The sequence below is a fragment of the Oryx dammah genome, unplaced genomic scaffold (assembly GCF_014754425.2).
Source record: "Oryx dammah isolate SB20612 unplaced genomic scaffold, SCBI_Odam_1.1 HiC_scaffold_29, whole genome shotgun sequence".
Classification (NCBI taxonomy): domain Eukaryota; kingdom Metazoa; phylum Chordata; class Mammalia; order Artiodactyla; family Bovidae; genus Oryx; species Oryx dammah.
This window is the reverse complement of record NW_024070213.1, coordinates 17,208,331-17,226,360: the sequence shown is the minus strand read 5'-3', so window position 1 is coordinate 17,226,360 and position 18,030 is coordinate 17,208,331. Positions and strand designations below refer to the sequence as shown.

The following is an 18,030-nucleotide window of genomic DNA, read 5'->3' as shown; positions in this document are numbered from 1 at the left end:
GGTAGTTTGAGCATACTTTGGCATTGTCTTTCTTTGGGATTGGAATGAAAAGTGACATTTTCCAGTCCCGTGGCCACTGCTGAGTTTTCCAAATTTGCTGGCATATTGCTTGCAGCACTTTCACAGCATCATTTTTTAGGATTTGAAATAGGATTGTTATGTAGAATGAAGTAAATCAGAAAGAGAAAAAGAAATACTGTATAACATCACTTATAAGTGGAATATAGAAAAATGGTAGAGATGAACTTACTGCAAAGCAGAAATAGAGACACCAACATGGAGACCATCATATGGATACTAAGAGGGGAAATGAAGAGTGGGATGAATTGGGACGTTGAGATTGATGTATATGACATATACACACTATTGATGTGCTGTGCTGTGCGCTTAGTCATATCCAACTCTTTACAACCCCATGGACTGTAGCCCGCCAGGCTCCTCTGTCCATGGGGATTCTCCAGGAAAAAATTGTGGAGTGGGTTGCCATACCCTCCTCCAGGGGATCTTCCCAACCCAAGGATCAAACCCAGGTCTCTTGCATTGCAGGCGGATTCTTTACTGCCTCAGCCACCAGACTCAGAAGCCCTACACTATTGATACTAAGTATAAAATAGATATTGCCTGGAGAATCCCATAGACATATAGCCTGATGGGCTACAATCCATAGTGTCACAGAGTCAGACACGATTGAAGTGACTTAGCATGCACGCACACATAAACTTTGCCAACCAAGGTCTATCTAGTCTAGGCTATGATTTTTCCAGGTCATGAATGGATGTGAGAGTTGGACTATAAAGAAAGTTGAGCACCAAAGAATTGATGCTTTTGAACTGTGGTGTTGGAGAAGACTCTTGAGAGTCCCTTGGACTGCAAAGAGATCCAACCAGTCCATCCTAAGGGAAATCAGTCCTGGGTGTTCATTGGAAGTACTGATGTTGAAGCTGAACCTCGAATACTTTGGCCACCTGATGCAAAGAGTTGACCCATTGGAAAAGCCACTGATGGTGGGAAAGATTGAGGGCAGGAGGGGAAGGGGACGACAGAGGATGAAATGGTTGGATGGCATCATCGACTCGATGGACATGGGTTTGGTTGGACTCCGGGAGTTGGTGATGGACAGGGAGGCCTGGCGTGCTGTGGTTCATGGGGTCGTAAACAGTCGGACACTACTGAGTGACTGAACTAAACACTTAAAATAGATAAATAATAACCTATTGTATAGCACAGGGAACTCTACTCAGTGCTCTGTGATGATCTAAATAGGAAGTAAATCCAAGAAAGAGGGGGATATATATATATATATATATATATATATGTGTGTGTGTGTGTGTGTGTGTGTGTGTGTGTGTGTGTGTGCGTGTGTGTATGTATGTATGTGTCATTGTTGTTTGGTCTCTGAGTTGCATCTGTTTTGTGACCCAATGGACTGTAGCCTGCGACACTCCTTTGTGTAAATGATTTCCCAGGCAAGAATACGGGAGTTGGTTGCCATTTCTTTTCCCAGAGGATCATCCCAACCAGGGATAGAACCCCAGTCCCCTATTTGGCAGGCAGATTTTTTTTTTTTTTACCACTGAGTCACCTAGGAAACCCTTACATGTATATATAACATATTAAATTTGCTGTACAGAAGAAGCTACCACAACGTTGTAAAGCAATTATGCTCAAATAAAAATTAATGAAAATAAAGAAAATAAACTCTCTGTCAGGTAACTCTAAGAGCCAAATACCCTAGGAAATTGTTTTAATGTTCCTTTTGCCTCTTGTTTTCCATGAGATCTCTTTTTTAAAAAATTAATTATTATTATTATTTCTTTGTGTTTTTAAAATCACAAACATTGAAGATAAAAAATTGTACAAATCCTTCAGAAAGGATTCTGTTTCACTTCTTCTATTTAGGGGTAGATTAAGGATAGAGCAACTTATTTACCTCATTCTTAGGGCAAAGCTTGGCTTAAAACAGGAATCATGGCATTGTCAGGTAGGGCTGTTCATAGAGAAAGGGAACACTAAGATTATGGCAACTTTACTGGTATGTTACAGCTTTTGTCTCAGCTCCATCACTAGGTCATTATTATTATTATTGTTATTGAACTTTTTACTTTGTGTTGGGTATAGCTGATTAACAATGTTGTTATAGTTTCAGGTGAACAGGCGGGACTCAGCCATACATATACATGTATCCATTTCCCCCCAAATTCACCTCCCCTCCCTTCCTAAAAATTATTTTGCTTAACTGAGTTTCCTGTTCTTCAACCCTCCCAACCGTCTAATCATCGCTCTTTTTTCAGGAAACCACTCCCAGCTGCTGCCCCAGTGCAATGACTCCCTGTCTGAACAAGCAGGGTCTGCAGCCTCAGAGGAGAGCGCCCCCTACTGCTCAGGTGAGGGTCCCACAGGACAGAAGACTTTTCATTCCCCAGGTCAAGGCCTCATTGTCCCATTTCTCTCTCCTCAGAGAGCAGGCAGCTCCGCCTGGTGGACGGGGGTGGTCCCTGCGCCGGGAGAGTGGAGATCCTTCACCAGGGCTCCTGGGGCACCATCTGTGATGACAGTTGGGACTTGGATGACGCCCGCGTGGTGTGCAGGCAGCTGGGCTGTGGAGACGCCCTCAATGCCACGGGGTCTGCTCACTTCGGGGCAGGATCAGGGCCCATCTGGCTGGACGACCTGAACTGCGCTGGAAAGGAGTCCCACGTGTGGAGGTGCCCTTCCCGGGGCTGGGGGTGGCACGACTGCAGACACAAGGAGGACGCGGGGGTCATCTGCTCAGGTCCATGCTGCACACTGTCCACAGGCTGGGGGAGGGGAGCGCCCAGGAGGACGGGGGTCTGAGCCCTGAGGGAGAGATGCTGAAAGGACTAGAGAAGGAAGCTTCCTCCTATGGAGCTTGTCTTTCTAGCAGACTTGAAGACAAGGTGCTTTCACTGCCTCCTGCAGCAGCTGAGATTCTGGTCCTTTCTCCTCAGTAGTGTTTCCTGGCAGAGCCTTTTCTCAGTTTTCCTTGAAATCGGGGCTCACTCTTCTGGTACATATGGTAGAGAAGTCTTAAAGACAAGGTGCTGGTTTTTTTGTTTTGTAACAAATTACCACATAGTTAATGGTTTAAAACAACACATTTACTTCCTTACACTTCTGTAGCTTAGATGTCCAGCAGGAATCTCACTGGATGGGGATCCAGGTTTCAGTAGAGTCACATCATCTCTGAGCCTCTAGGCAAGAATCTGTTTCTTGTCTTTTCAAGCTTCTAAAAACTGCCTGCCTGCCTGCCTTCGTTCATAACCCCCTTCTGTTCATCATCAGACCAGCAACGCTCCACCTCTCTAACTGTTATCCATATTCACATCTCCCTCTAACCAGAATGAGGAAAAGTGTTCCACCCTAAAGGATAGTGAGTCTAAGACTGGTTAAACTGTGCTCAGGTGGTTAATCCATCATATTTCATGGTAATCTCAAGGTCCTTACCTTAATCACATCTGTAAAGTCCCCTTTGCCAGATAAGGAAACCGTCACAGGTCCATTATTCTATCTGCCTCTTCACTGTCCACATCACATCCCTTTCATACACTCTTTTAGATGTTTTGTCAGGAAGCAGGAGTCAGCTCCCTCTCCCTGCAGGTGGACAGGTTGGTCTTCCTCAGTTCATATCCACTACATCACGGTGGTAGAAATATTTAGAAAGACAGACACAGATGGACAAAGTTGGATAAAAAGGAGACAGGTTTCACTCTGGTCATCTAGTGGATTTGCTTCCTCAGCTGGGTCACAGATGAGTGCTCACAATTTTGGGGAGAGAGGACAACCCAGAGCAATGAATAGGGTGCTCACTGTGTCCTGTCTCCTCCCTTTCAATCTCAGAGTTCCTGGCTCTCAGGATGGTGAGCGAGGACCAGGAGTGCGCTGGGTGGCTGGAAGTTTTCTACAATGGGACCTGGGGAAGTGTCTGCCACAGCCCCATGGAAGACATCACTGTGTCCGTCATCCGCAGACAGCTTGGCTGTGGGGACAGTGGAAGTCTCAACACTTCTGTTGGTCTCAGGGAAGGTTCTAGACCCCGGTGGGTAGATTTAATCCAATGTCGGAAAATTGATACCTCTCTCTGGCAGTGTCCTTCTGACCCTTGGAAATACAGTTCCTGCTCTCCAAAGGAGGAAGCCTACATCTCATGTGCAGGTGACTTATGTCTGTTTCTGTGTCTGTCCCAACTCTGTAGGAAGTTATTAGTGAGATTTGATATTTTAAAATCTAAGTGATATGTTTAAGTTGAGTTTATAGGATGAAGTTGGATGGAGCTAATTTAATCCACATGTTCCAAACTTGCTTTATTAAAAGTTTTTAATTGATATAATTGACAGAACATTATATTGTTTGCTGTGTACAACATAATGCTTATATATTTGTGTATATTGATAAATCACTACAGTAAGTCTAGTTATATCCATAACCATATATATAGTTAAATATTTTTCTTATATGATGAAGATGTTTAGGATGTATTTTCTCATCATCTTTCAAATAGACAGTATGGTATTCACTATAGTTTCCATGCTGTATGTTATATCTCTTCACCTATTAATTTCATAACTCAGGTCTATACCTTTTGAGTACATTTGCCCTCACCAAATTCCCCACTTCTGGGGAGAATCCCTACCAACTACTCAGCATCTCTGAACTTGCTTTTTGTTTTAAGATTACACATATCAATGAGATTTTATGGTATTTTTCTATCTCTGTCTGATTTGTTTCACCTAGCATAATGCCCTCAAGGTCCATCCTTGTTGAAACTGGCAAAATTTTCTTCTTTTTTATGAGTGGATATATGTCTGTATTACATTTTCTTTATCCATTCATCCATCAGTGAAGACTTGCCTTGTTTGGCTCTTGTATATATTGCTTTAAAATACTAAATAGTAATGCTGTTAAAGTGCTGCAGTCAATATATCAACAAATTTGGAAAATTCATCAGTGGCCACAGGACTGGAGAAGGTCAATTTTCATTCCAGTCCTGAAGAAGAGCAGTGCCAACGAATGTTCAAACTACTGCATAATTGTGCTCATTTCACATGCTAGCAAGATTATGCTCAAAGTCTTTCAAGCTAGGCTTCAGCAATAAGTGAACTGAGAACTTCCAAGATATACAAGCTGGGTTTAGAAAAGGCAGAGGAACCAGAGATCAAATTGCCAACATTTGTCGGATTGTAGAGTAAACAAGAGAATTCCAGGAAAACATCTGCTTCGTTGACTAGACTAAAGCCTTTGACTATGAGGATCACAACTGTGGAAAATTCTTAAAGAGATGAGTATACCAGACCACCCTTCCTGCCTCCTGAGAAACCTGTATGCAGGTCAAAAAGCAACAGTTGGAACTGGACATAAACAACCAACTGGTTGAAAATTGGGAAAGGAATTCGTCAAGGCTGTATATTGTCACTCTGTTTATTTAAGTTATATATAGAGTACATCATGGGAAATGCCAGGCTGAATGAATCAGAAGCTGGAATCAAGATTGCTGTGAGAGATTTCAGCAACCTCAGATATGCAGTGATATCACTCTATTGGAAGAAAGAGAAGATGAAATAAAGAGCTGCTTGTTGAGGGTGAAAGAGGAGAGTGAAAAAGTTGACTTAAAGCTCAACATTCAACATTCTAAAAATTAAGATCATGGCATCTGGCCCCATCACTTCATGGCAAATAAAAAGAGAGAAGGTGGATACAGACAGATTTTCTTTTCTTGGGCCTCCAAATCACTGCTGATGGTGACTGTAGCCATGAGATTAAAAGAGGCTTGCTCCTTGGAAGGAAAGCTATGACACACCTAGACAGAGTATTAAAAGGCAGAGACATCACTTTGCTGACAAAGGTCCATATAGTCAAAGCTATGTTTATTTCAGTAGTCATGTATGGATGTGAGAGTTGGATTATAAAGAAGCTGAGTGCCAAAGAGTTGATGCTTTTGAATTGTGGTGCTTGGATGCCACAAGTGAATTGCGAGTCTCTTGGACAACAAGGAGATCCAACCATTCCATCCTAGAGGAAATCAACTCTGAATATTCATTGGAAGGACTGATGCTGAAGCTGAAGCTCCAGTACTTCTGCCACCTGATGTGAAGAGCTGACTCATTGGAAAATACCCTGATGCTGAGAAAGAGTGAAGGCAAAAGGAGAAGTGGGCCACAGAGGATGAGATAGTTAGATAGCATTACCAATTCAGTGGACATGAATTTGAGCAAACTCTGGGAGATAGTGAAGGACAGAGGAACCTGGTGTGCTGCAGTCCATGGAGTTGCAGAGTCAGACACAACCTATCAACTGAACAAATATTGCTGCAGTGAACATTGGGTTTTCAAGTGAGTGTTTCCTTCAGATAAATACCCCAAAGTTAAATTGCTAAATCGTATGGCAATTCTATTTTTAATTTTTGATGCACCTCAATACTGTTTCCGTAAGGGCTGCATCAACTTACATTCGCTCTAACTGTGCAAAAGCTTTTCTGTCTCTTCACATTCTTCTCAACTCCTGTTATTTCTTCTTTTTGATAAAAGCCTTTCTAGAGGCTATGAGGTCATATCTCATTGTGTTTTGATTTGTATTTTTTGATGATCAGTAGTGTTGAGCACGTTTTCATGTACCTATTGGCAAGTTGTATGTATTCTTTAAAAAAAAATTTATCAGTTTCTCTGCCCATTTTTTGAAAGTCATTTTGTTTGATTTTTGCTACTGAGTTATGTGAATTCCTTGTGTATTTTGGATAATAATCTTTATCAGAAATATAATATGTAAATATTTTCTCCGGTTCCATAGGTTGCTTTTTCATTTTGTTGATGGTTTCTTTAATTGGGCAGAAGCTTTGTAGCCTTATGTGGTCCCAACTGCTTGTTTTTACTCTTGTTCCCTTTGATTTTGGTGTCAAATGTGCGGGGGGTGCTCCGCAGAAAGAGAGAGGCAGTGGAACTTCCCTCAGCAAAGCCGAGGGGTCCTGAGGAGAGGTGAGCCTGCTGTCCGCCAACCCTTCCCCTCGGCGAGTGAGAGACAATCAGACACCAGACGCGGCAGGGGTTCCATCTAAGCAGTTCCGTTTTATTGCCACAAACTCTTGATTTATATAGGCAAGCACGGGGTTTTGCGAGGGACTTTCCATAGTTGCATCAATCACGTTAAAGGTCAAATCGTCGTGTGCCATAGTTGCACCAATCACGTTAAAGCTCAAATCGTCATGTGCCATAGTTGCACCAATCACGTTAAAGGTCAAATCGTAATATGCCATAGTTGCACCAATCACGTTAAAGGTCAAATCATCATGTGCCTTCATTATAACAGGAGCCTATGGTGATCACGCGCTGTCCACGTGCGCGGAAATCAAGAGAACCAATCAAAAACTTTAACATAGACCACGCCCCTATCTCTTCTGCCAGGCACCATCTTAGCTCTAAACCGCAAAGCTAGCCCTTCTTTTTAAGGTTTCCCATTTAGGGCCCCACAGAATCCAAAAAATCCTCACGAAGACTGATGTCAATGATTTTATTTTCTGTTTTGTTCCTGTAGAAATTTTATGGCTTCAGGACTTGTAATCAAGTCTTTAATCTATTTTGAGTTAATTTTTGTGTGTGGTGTAAGATAGTGGTTCAGTTTCATTCTTTTGCATGTGGCTGTCTGGTTTTCCCAATGCCATTTACTGAAAAAACTGTCCTTTCCTCATGGTATGTTCTTGGCTTCTTTGTCAAAAATAAATTGACCATACAAATGTGGGTTTATTTCTGGGCTCTCTATTCTGTTCCATTGATCTCTGTGTCCATTTTTATACCAACAACATACTGTTTTGATTAATATAGCTTTGTAATATAGTTTGAAAACAGGAAGTATGACACTTCCAGCTTTATTACTCTTTCTCAAGATTGCTTTGGTATTCAGTGTCTTTTGTGGTTCCATGCAAATTTTACGATTTTGTGTGTATCTGTGAAAATTTCCATTGAAATTTTGGTAAGGATTGCAGTGAATCTGTAGAATGCTTTGTGTAGTATGGGCATGTTAATAATATTAGATTTCCAATCCATGAACACACAATATCTTTCCATTTATTTGAATCATCTTCAGTAACTTTCATCAGTATCTTATAGTTTTCAGTGTACAGGTCTATCACCTTCTTGGTTAAATTATTCCTAGATATTTTATTCATTTTCATGCAAATGTAAATAGAAGTGTTTTCTCAGTTTCTCCTCATGGCAGTTTGTTGTTAGTGCATAGAAATGCAACTGATTTTTGTATACAGATTTTTCATTCTACAACTTTACTGAGTTTATTATTTCTCATATTTTTGGTGAAGTCTTTGAGGTTTTCTACGTATAATATCATGTAAGGGAGTCTCCTTCCTCATGACTCTGATGGTAAAGAATCCATCTGCAATGCAAGAGACCCGGGTTTGATCCCTGGGTCAGGAAGATCCCCTGGAGGAGGGAGTGGCAACCCACTCCAGCATTCTTGCCTGGAGAATCCCAGTGGGCAGAGGAGCCTGGCAGGCTGCAGTCCTTGAGGTTGCAAAGAGTCAGACACGACTGAGCGACTAACACTTTCACTTTTCAGTCTGCAGATAGTGTCAGTTTTGCCTCTTCCTTTCAGATTTGGATGTCTGATTTTCTTTTCATTGCCTGATGGATCAGGACGGGGCTGCCAAAACTAAGTTGAATAAAAGTGGTGAGAGTAGATAATTTTGTCTTGTGTCTGATTTCAGAGGAAAAGCTTTCGGTTTTTACAGTCAAGTATGATGTTAGCTGTGAACTGCTCATATGGCCTTAATTATGTTGAGATGCAATCCTTCTATAACTACTTTGTAAAAGAGTTTTAATCATAAATGGATTTTGAATTTGTCAAACATTTTTTCTGCATCCTTTGAGATATGATTTTTACCTTTGTTTTCTTTATCTGGCATATCACATTGATTAGTTTGTGAATGTTGAATTATCCTTGCATCCTTGGAACAAACATCACTTGATCATGGTGTATGATTCTTTTAGTGTATTGTCAAATTCAGTTTTCTAATATTTTGTTGAGGATTCTTGCACCTATATTTATCAGAGTATTAGCCCATAATTTTCTTTTCTTGTGGTGTCCTTATCTGGTTTTAGTATCAGAATAATGTTGGCCTCATAAAATGAGTTTGGAAATATTTCTTTCTTCTGTTTTTGGAAGAGTTTGAGAAGGCTCCACCACTACATATTGTTACATTGGGAAATGGGATTTTGAAAATAAATGTTGAATGAAATAAATAAATGTTGGCGAAGGCGACAAATAGTTAAACCATAGCACCTTACTTCTTTCAACATTTCTCTCTCTCTGTTTCTCTCTCTGCTTCCCTCCCCCTCCACATACACAAACACACACACCCCATTCAGGTACACCTTGAATGGTATGCTGGCTGTTTCCTGAAACTCACCGCTAAGAATGTGGTGAGAGATATTTCAAAAGCAGAGGCTCACTCCCTTCCTTGCCTCTCTTTTTTCATCTCTTTGTCTTTTCCATTTGAGGCCAAAGAGGCATTAAACTATTAGACCTTTTATTGATGATATTTTTCCTACAATTAAACACTGAGAATGGACAGATGGTAAAGTCTTTTACCATGAAAATGAGCAACCCACTCACAAAGGTCCTGCCATCATTTTCTCAGAGAGTCTCTGCATAGAGTGGGTAGGAGGTTAGATAGGATGATCTGGAAAGAATATACAAATTTTGATACTTTATTACAGGTACTATTTACCCTTCTGTTTTTTTTTTTGTGTGTGTTGCTTTGAATTTGTATTCATTTCTCTCAGCTTCAATTCTTTTATATATACTTTTCAGTCCTTTTTTATTTTCTTGTTCTCTTTATTTATTTATTTATTTTTAATTTTTTTACTTTATAATACTGTATTGGTTTTGCCATACATTGACATGAATCCACCACAGGTGTACCTGAGTTCCCAACCCTGAACCCGCCCCCCCAGTGCCCTCCCCATATCATCTCTCTGGGTCATCCCAGTGCACCAGCCCCAAGCATCCTGTATCCTCTATTGAACCTAGAGTAGCGATTCATTTCTTACATGATAGTATACATATTTCAATGCCATTCTCCCAAATCATCCCACCCTCTCCCACTCCCACAGAGTCCAAAAGTCAGTTCTTTACATCTGTTTCTCTTTTGCTTTCTCTCATATAGGGTTATCATTACCATATTTCTAAATTCCATATATATGTGTTAGTATACTCTATTGGTGTTTTTCTTTCTGGCTTACTTCACTCTGTATAATGGGCTCCAGTTTAATCCACCTCATTAGAACTGACTCAAATGTATTCTTTTTAATGACTGAGTAATACTCCATAGTGTATATGTACCACAGCTTTCTTATCCATTTGTCTGCTGATGGACATCTAGGTTGCTTCCATGTCCTGGCTATTATAAACAGTGCTGCGATGAACATTGGGGTACACATGTCTCTTTCAATTCTGGTTTCCTTGGTGTGTATGCCCAGCATGGGATTGCTGGGTCATAAGGCTGTTCTATTTGTAGTTTTTTAAGGAATCTCCACACTGTTCTCCATAGTGGTTGTACTAGTTTTCATTCCCACAAACAGTGTAAGAGGGTTCCCTTTTCTCCACACCCTCTCCAGCATTTATTGCTTGCAGACTTTTGGATCGCAGCCATTCTGACTGGTGTGAAGTGGTACCTCATTGTGGTCTTGATTTACATTTCTCTGATAATGAGTGATGTTGAGAATCTTTTCATGTGTTTGTTAGCCATCCGTATGTCTTCTTTGGAGAAATGTCTATTTAGTTCTTTGGCCCATTTTTTGATTGGGTCATTTATTTTTCTGGAATTGAGCTGCAGGAGTTGCTTGTATATTTTTGAGATTAGTTGTTTGTCAGTTGCTTCATTTGTTATTATTTTCTCCCATTCCGAAGGCTGTCTTTTCACCTTGCTTATAGTTTCCTTTGTTGTGCAGAAGCTTTTAATTTTAATTAGATCCCATTTGTTTATTTTTGCTTTTATTTCCAGTATTCTGGGAGGTGGATCATAGGGGATCATGCTGTTATTTATGTCGGAGAGTGTTTTGCCTATGTTCTCCTCTAGGAGTTTTATAGTTTATGGTCTTACATTTAGATCTTTAATCCGTTTTGAGTTTATTTTTGTGAATGGTGTTAGAAAGTGTTCTAGTTTCATTCTTTTACAAGTAGTTGACCAGTTTTCCCAGCAGCACTTTTTAAAGAGATTGTCTTTACTCCATTGTATATTCTTGCCTCCTTTGTCAAAGATAAGGTGTCCATAGGTGTGTGGATTTATCTCTGGGCTTTCTATCTTGTTCCATTGATCTATATTTCTGTCTTTGTGCCAGTACCATACTGTCTTGATGACTGTGGCTTGTAGTAGAGCCTGAAGTCAGGCAGGTTGATTCCTGCAGTTCCATTCTTCTTTCTCAAGATTGCTTTGGCTATTCAAGGTTTTTTGTATTTTCATACAAATTGTGAAATTATTTGTTCTAGTTCTGTGAAAAATAGCGCTGGTAGCTTGATAGGGATTGCATTGAATCTGTAGATTGCTTTGGGTAGTATACTCATTTTCACTATATTGATCCTTCTGATCCATGAACATGGTATATTTCTCCATCTATTAGTATCCTCTTTGATTTCTTTCATCAGTGTTTTATAGTTTTCTATATATAGGTCTTTAGTTTCTTTAGGTAGATATATTCCCAAGTATTTTATTCTTTTCGTTGCGATGGTGAATGGAATTGTTTCCTTAATTTCTTTTTCTGCTTTCTCATTATTAGTGTATAGGAATGCAAGGGATTTCTGTGTGTTGGTTTTATATCCCGCAACTGTACTATATTTGTTGATTAGTTCTAGTAATTTTCTGGTGGAGTCTTTAGGGTTTTCTATGTAGAGGATCATGTCATCTGCAAACAATGAGAGTTTTACTTCTTTTCCAACTTGGATTCGTTTTATTTCTTTTTCTGCTCTGATTGCTGTGGCCAAAACTTCCAGAACTGTGTTGAACAGTAGTGGTGAAAGTGGGCACCCTTGTCTTGTTCCTGATTTTAGGGGAAATGCTTTCAAGTTTTCCCCATTGAGGATAATGTTTGCTGTGGGTTTGTCATATATAGCTTTTATTATGTTGAGGTATGTTCCTTCTATTCCTGCTTTCTGGAGAGTTTTTATCATAAAGGGATGTTGAATTTTGTCAAAGGCTTTCTCTGCATCTATTGAGATAATCATATGGCTTTTATTTTTCAATTTGTTAATGTGGTGAATTACATTGATTGATTTGCGGATATTGAAGAATCCTTGCATCCCTGGGATAAAGCCCACTTGGTCATGGTGTATGATCTTTTTAATGTGTTGTTGGATTCTGATTGCTAGAATTTTGTTAAGGATTTTTCCATCTATGTTCATCAGTGATATCAGCCTGTAGTTTTCTTTCCTTGTGGCATCTTTGTCAGGTTTTGGTATTAGGGTGATGGTGGCCTCATAGAATGAGTCTGGAAGTTTACCTTCCTCTGCAAGTTTCTGGAAGAGTTTGAGTAGGATAGGTGTGTTAGCTCTTCTCTAAATTTTTGGTAGAATTCAGCTGTGAAGCCGTCTGGACCTGGGCTTTTGTTTGCTGGAAAATTTCTGATTATAGTTTCAATTTCCGTGCTTGTGATGGGTCTGTTAAGATTTTCTATTTCTTCATGGTTCAGTTTTGGAAAGTTGTACTTTTCAAGAATTTGTCCATTTCTTCCACGTTGTCCATTTTTTTTTTTTTTTTGGCATATAATTGCTGATAGTAGTCCCTTATGATCCTTTGTATTTCTGTGTTGTCTGTTGTGGCCTCTCCATTTTCATTTCTAATTTTATTGATTTGATTTTTCTCTCTTTGTTTCTTGATGAATCTGGCTAATGGTTTGTCAATTTTATTTATCCTTTCAAAGAACCAGCTTTTTGCTTTGTTGATTTTTGCTATGGTCTCTTTTGTTTCTTTTGCATTTATTTCTGCCCTAATTTTTAAGATTTCTTTCCTTCTGCTAACTCTGGGGTTCTCCAACTCTTCCTTTTCTAGTTGCTTTAGGTGTAGAGTTAGGTTATTTATTTGACTTTTTTCTTGTTTCTTGAGGTATGCCTGTATTGCTATGAGCTTTCCCCTTAACACTGCTTTCATAATGTCGCACAAGTTTTGGGTTGTTGTGTTTTCATTTTCATTCGTTTCTATACATATTTTGATTTCTTTTTTGATTTCTTCTGTGATTTGTTGGTTATTCAGAAGCGTGTTGTTCAGCCTCCATATGTTGGAAGTTTTAATAGTTTTTCTCCTGTAATTGAGATCTAATCTTACTGCATTATGGTCAGAAAAGATGCTTGGAATGATTTCAATTTTTTTGAATTTATCAAGGCTAGATTTATGGCCCAGGATGTGATCTATCCTGGAGAAGCTTCCGTGAGGACTTGAGGAAAAGGTGAAATTCATTGTTTTAGGGTGAAATGTCCTATAGATATCAATTAGGTCCAACTGGTCTATTGTATCATTTAAAGTTTGTGTTTCTTTGTTAATTTTGTGCTTAGTTGCTCTGTCCATAGGTGTGAGTGGGGTATTAAAGTCTCCCAGTATTATTGTGTTGTTGTTAATTTCCCCTTTCATACTTGTTAGCATTTGTCTTACATATTGTGGTGCTCCTATGTTGGGTGCATATATATTTATAATTGTTATATCTTCTTCTTGGATTGATCCTTTGATCATTATGTAGTGGCCTTCTTTGTCTCTTTTCACAGCCTTTGTTTTAAAGTCTGTTTTATCTGATATGAGTATAGCTACTCCCGCTTTCTTTTGGTCTCTATTTGCATGGAATATCCTTTTTCCAGCCCTTCACTTTCAGTCTGTATGTGTCCCTTGTTTTGAGGTGGGTCTCTTGTAGGCAGCATATAGAGGGATCTTGTTTTTGTATCCATTCAGCCAGCCTTTGTCTTTTGGTTGGGGCATTCAACCCATTTACGTTTAAGGTAATTATTGATAAGTATGATCCCGTTGCCATTTACTTTATTGTTTTGGGTTCGGGTTTGTACACCCTTTTTGTGTTTCCTGTCTAGAGAATATCCTTTAGCAATTGTTGGAGAGCTGGTTTGGTGGTGCTGAATTCTCTCAGCTTTTTCTTGTCTGTAAAGCTTTTGATTTCTCCTTCATATTTGAATGAGATCCTTGCTGGGTAGAGTAATTTGGGCTGTAGGTTATTTTCTTTCATCACTTTAAGTATGTCTTGCCATTCCCTCCTGGCCTGAAGAGTTTCTATTGAAAGATCAGCTGTTATCCTTATGGGAATCCCCTTGTGTGTTATTTGTTGTTTTTCCCTTGCTGCTTTTAATATTTGTTCTTTTTGTTTGATCTTTGTTAATTGGATTAGTATGTGTCTTGGGGTGTTTTGCTTGGGTTTATCCTGTTTGGGACTCTCTGGGTTTCTTGGACTTGGGTGATTATTTCCTTCCCCATTTTAGGGAAGTTTTCAACTATTATCTCCTCAAGTATTTTTTTCATGGTCTTTCTTTTTGTCTTCTTCTTCTGGGACTCCTATAATTCGAATGTTGGAGCGTTTCATATTGTTCTGGAGGTCTCTGAGATTGCCCTCATTTCTTTTAATTCATTTTTCTTTTTTCCTCTCTGATTCACTTATTTCTACCATTCTATCTTCTAGTTCACTAATCCTATCTTCTGCCTCTGTTATTCTACTATTTGTTGCCTCCAGAGTGTTTCTGATCTCATTTATTGCATTATTCATTATATATTGACTCTTTTAAATTTCTTCTAGGTCCTTGTTAAACCTTTCTTGCATCTTCTCAATCCTTGTCTCCAGACTATTTATCTGTGATTCCATTTTGATTTCAAGATTTTGGATCATTTTCACCATCAATATTTGGAATTCTTTCTCAGGTAGATTCCTTATCTCTTCCTCTTTTGTTTGGTTTGGTGGGCATTTATCCTGTTCCTTTACCTGCTGGGTATTCCTCTGTCTCTTCATCTTGGTTATATTACTGCGTTTGGGGTGGCTTTTCTCTATTCTGGCAATTTGTGGAGTTCTCTTTATTATGGAGTTTTCTCACTGTGGGTGGGGTTGTATCAGTGGCTTGTCAAGGTTTCTTGGTTAGGGAAGCTTGTGTTGGAGTTCTGGTGGGTGGAGCTGGATTTCTTCTCTCTGGAGTGCAATGAAGTGTCCAGTAATGAGTTATGAGATGTCAGTGGTTTTGGAGTAACTTGAGCTGCCTGTATTTTGAAGCTCAGGGGTGTGTTCCTGTGTTGCTGGAGAATTTGCGTGGTATGTCTTGCTCTGGAACTTGTTAGCCCTTGGTGGTGCTTGGTTTCAGTGTAGGTATGGAGGCGTTTGACGAGCTCCTATCTATTAGTGTTCCCTGGAGTCAGGAGTTCTCTGATGTTCTCAGGATTTGGACTTAAGCCTCTTGTTTCTGGTTTTCAGTTTTATTTTTACAGTAGCTTCAAGACTTCTCCATCTATACAGCACCGATGATAAAACATCTAGGTTAGAAATGAAAAGTTTCTCCACATTGAGGGACACCCAGAGAGGTTCACTGAGTTACATGGAGAAGAGAAGAGGGAGGGGGGAGTTAGAGGTGACTGGAATGAGATGAGGTGGGATCAGAAGAGGAGAGAGCAAGCTAGCCAGTAATCACTTCCTTATGTGTGCTCCACCGTCTGGACCACTCAGAGATGTTCACGGAGTTATACAGAGAAGAGGAGAGGGAAGAAGGAGACAGAGGTGGCCAGGAGGATAAAAGAGGGAAATGAAAAGAAGAGAGACAGATCCAGCCAGTAAACAGTTCCCTAAGTGTTCTCCACTGTCTGGAACACACAGAGATTCATGGAGTTGGGTAGAGAGAGAAGGGGGAAGGAGGAGACAGGCAACCTGGTGGAGAAAAAGGAGAGTTCAAAGGAGGAGAGTGGTCAAGTCAGTAATCTCACTGTCAAGTAAAAATGGGTACTGAAGATTGAGTTTTTAAAGGTAGAAAATTGATAACAAATACCAAAAAGCAAAGATTAAAAATTTAAAGTAGAGGTTGGATTTTCAAAACTACAATATTAAAGAAAAGATGAAGAAGAAGAAGAAAAAGTCATGAATTATTAAAAAAACAACAACCACACAAAAAATATATGGTGTTTGCTTTAAGAACTTAAAAATTAAAAAATGTTAAAATAAAAATTTAAAAAAGAAGAAAAAAACAAAACAAGCAAACAAAAAAGAATGATCATAAAAATAGTAAAGGTAAATCTGGGACTTTTCTGGTGGTGTGGGCTGTGTGGGGTCAGTTCATTTTCGGATAGTTCCTTGGTTTGGCTTATATTTCTTAAGATCTATACTTCCAAGGTGGTTCCCTCTGTTTTAGCTTCTTCTGTTTGCTGGTCTCTTCAGTGTCTGTTTTCTGCCCTGACACAAGGGGGATGGTGATGGATACTTTTTTTTTTTTTTTTTTTAGGCTCACTTGTTCAGTCGCCCTGTGGGGAGGGAGGGATGCTGCAAACAAATATCACTGGCGTGTGCTTGCAGTGTCTCAGCCCCGCTGGACCTGTCCCCGCTCACGGTGCACACTGCTCAGGCTCTAGGTTGCTCCTCCAGGAACCGTCTGAGGCTGGCCCTGGGCTGCATGCACCTCCCCGGTCTAAGCCGCTCAAGCTCAGGCACTCACGTAGTCCTCAGAGGCGCAGACTCGGTTGGGCCTGCGTTTTGTGCCCTTCCCAGGTCCGAGCAGCTCGGGAGTTTGGCGAGCGCAGTTGCTGCGACTTTTCACCTTTCCCGACCCTGCTGCTCATTTTTCTGGGTGTACTACTGGCGCCCCTTATTAGGCAGATGGTGACTGTCCAGAACCCCAAGAAGTCTTAGCAAAGAAGCTTGCTTGCAGTTTGGAAGTTTTTCTGGGGCTGCGATTGCCCCCTTCCGGCCCTTCCGGCTTTGGATGCCTGTCACCAGAGAGGATGGTCTGCAGCTGCTAATTCTGTTCCGTCCTTTGTTCTGTGCATGGTCCTGGTGGTGTCTTATGTTAGAGCTTTTTGCGTGGTAGCTATCCCACAATCTGGTTTGCTAGCCCAAGTTAGTTCGCTCTGGTTACGATTGGGGCATTCCGGCCCAGCTCTTGAAAAGCACTGCAGCCCGCGCCTCCCTGCCCAGCCCCCGCTTGCTAGTGGCGGATGCAGGCATCTGCGCTGCTTCTCCGCTGGGGGAGTTACCATTGGGCTCATAATCTCTTGCTTTTAATTATTTATTTATTTTTCCTCCCTGTTATGTTGCCCTCTGTGCTTCCAAGGCTCGCCACAGACTCGGCTGCGAGAGTGTTTCCTGGTGTTTGGAAACTTCTCTCATTTTAAGACTCTCTTCCCGGGATGGAGCTCCCTCCCTACCTCTTTTGTCTCTTTTTTCCATCTTTTATATTTTTCCTACCTGTTTTTGAAGACAGTGATCCGCTTTTCTGGGGGCCTGATGTCCTCTGCCAGCATTCAGAAGTTGTTTTGTGAAGTTTGCCCAGCGTTGAAATGTTCTTTTGATGAATTTGTGAGGAAGAAAGTGGTCTTCCTGTCCTATTCCTCTGCCATCTTCTCCTTCCTCCCTTTTCAGTCTTTTGTTTGTTATTTCTGCATCTTCTCATTACAAATTTTTCTCAGTAGGTTTTTTTTTACTCTATTGTAAAAATTTCTGCCTTACTCAGTGTGTACATATATGTGTACATATATCTTCTTAGAATTCTACTAATTCTTTCCTGTATATTTCCTGTTTAAGAGATTCCTAACCAACACTATGGGCTTTTCTGGTGGCTCAGACAGCAAAGAAACTGCCTGCAGTGCAGGAGACCTGGGTTCGATTCCTGGATAGGGAAGATCCAGTGGAGAAAGAAATAGCAATCTTCTCCAGTATTCTTGCCTGGAAAATCCTATGGACAGTGTATCCTGGTGGGCTGCATCCATAGGTCACAAAGAGTCAGACACGACTGAGCAACTAACACACACACACATAACCAACACTGCATTGTAGATCAATT

The 18,030-nt window shown here is 40.3% G+C and overlaps 1 protein-coding gene across 1 annotated transcript in view; it reads left to right on the top strand.

Moving 5' to 3' along the window:
• The window catches only part of LOC120857968 (deleted in malignant brain tumors 1 protein-like), a 239,264-nt gene that overhangs the window by 88,422 nt on the left and 132,812 nt on the right, over positions 1–18,030 (top strand). The window contains 3 exon segments of the mRNA XM_040233889.1: positions 2,292–2,384; positions 2,459–2,773; positions 3,859–4,173. Of these exon segments, the coding sequence (XP_040089823.1) occupies positions 2,292–2,384; positions 2,459–2,773; positions 3,859–4,173 (723 nt within the window).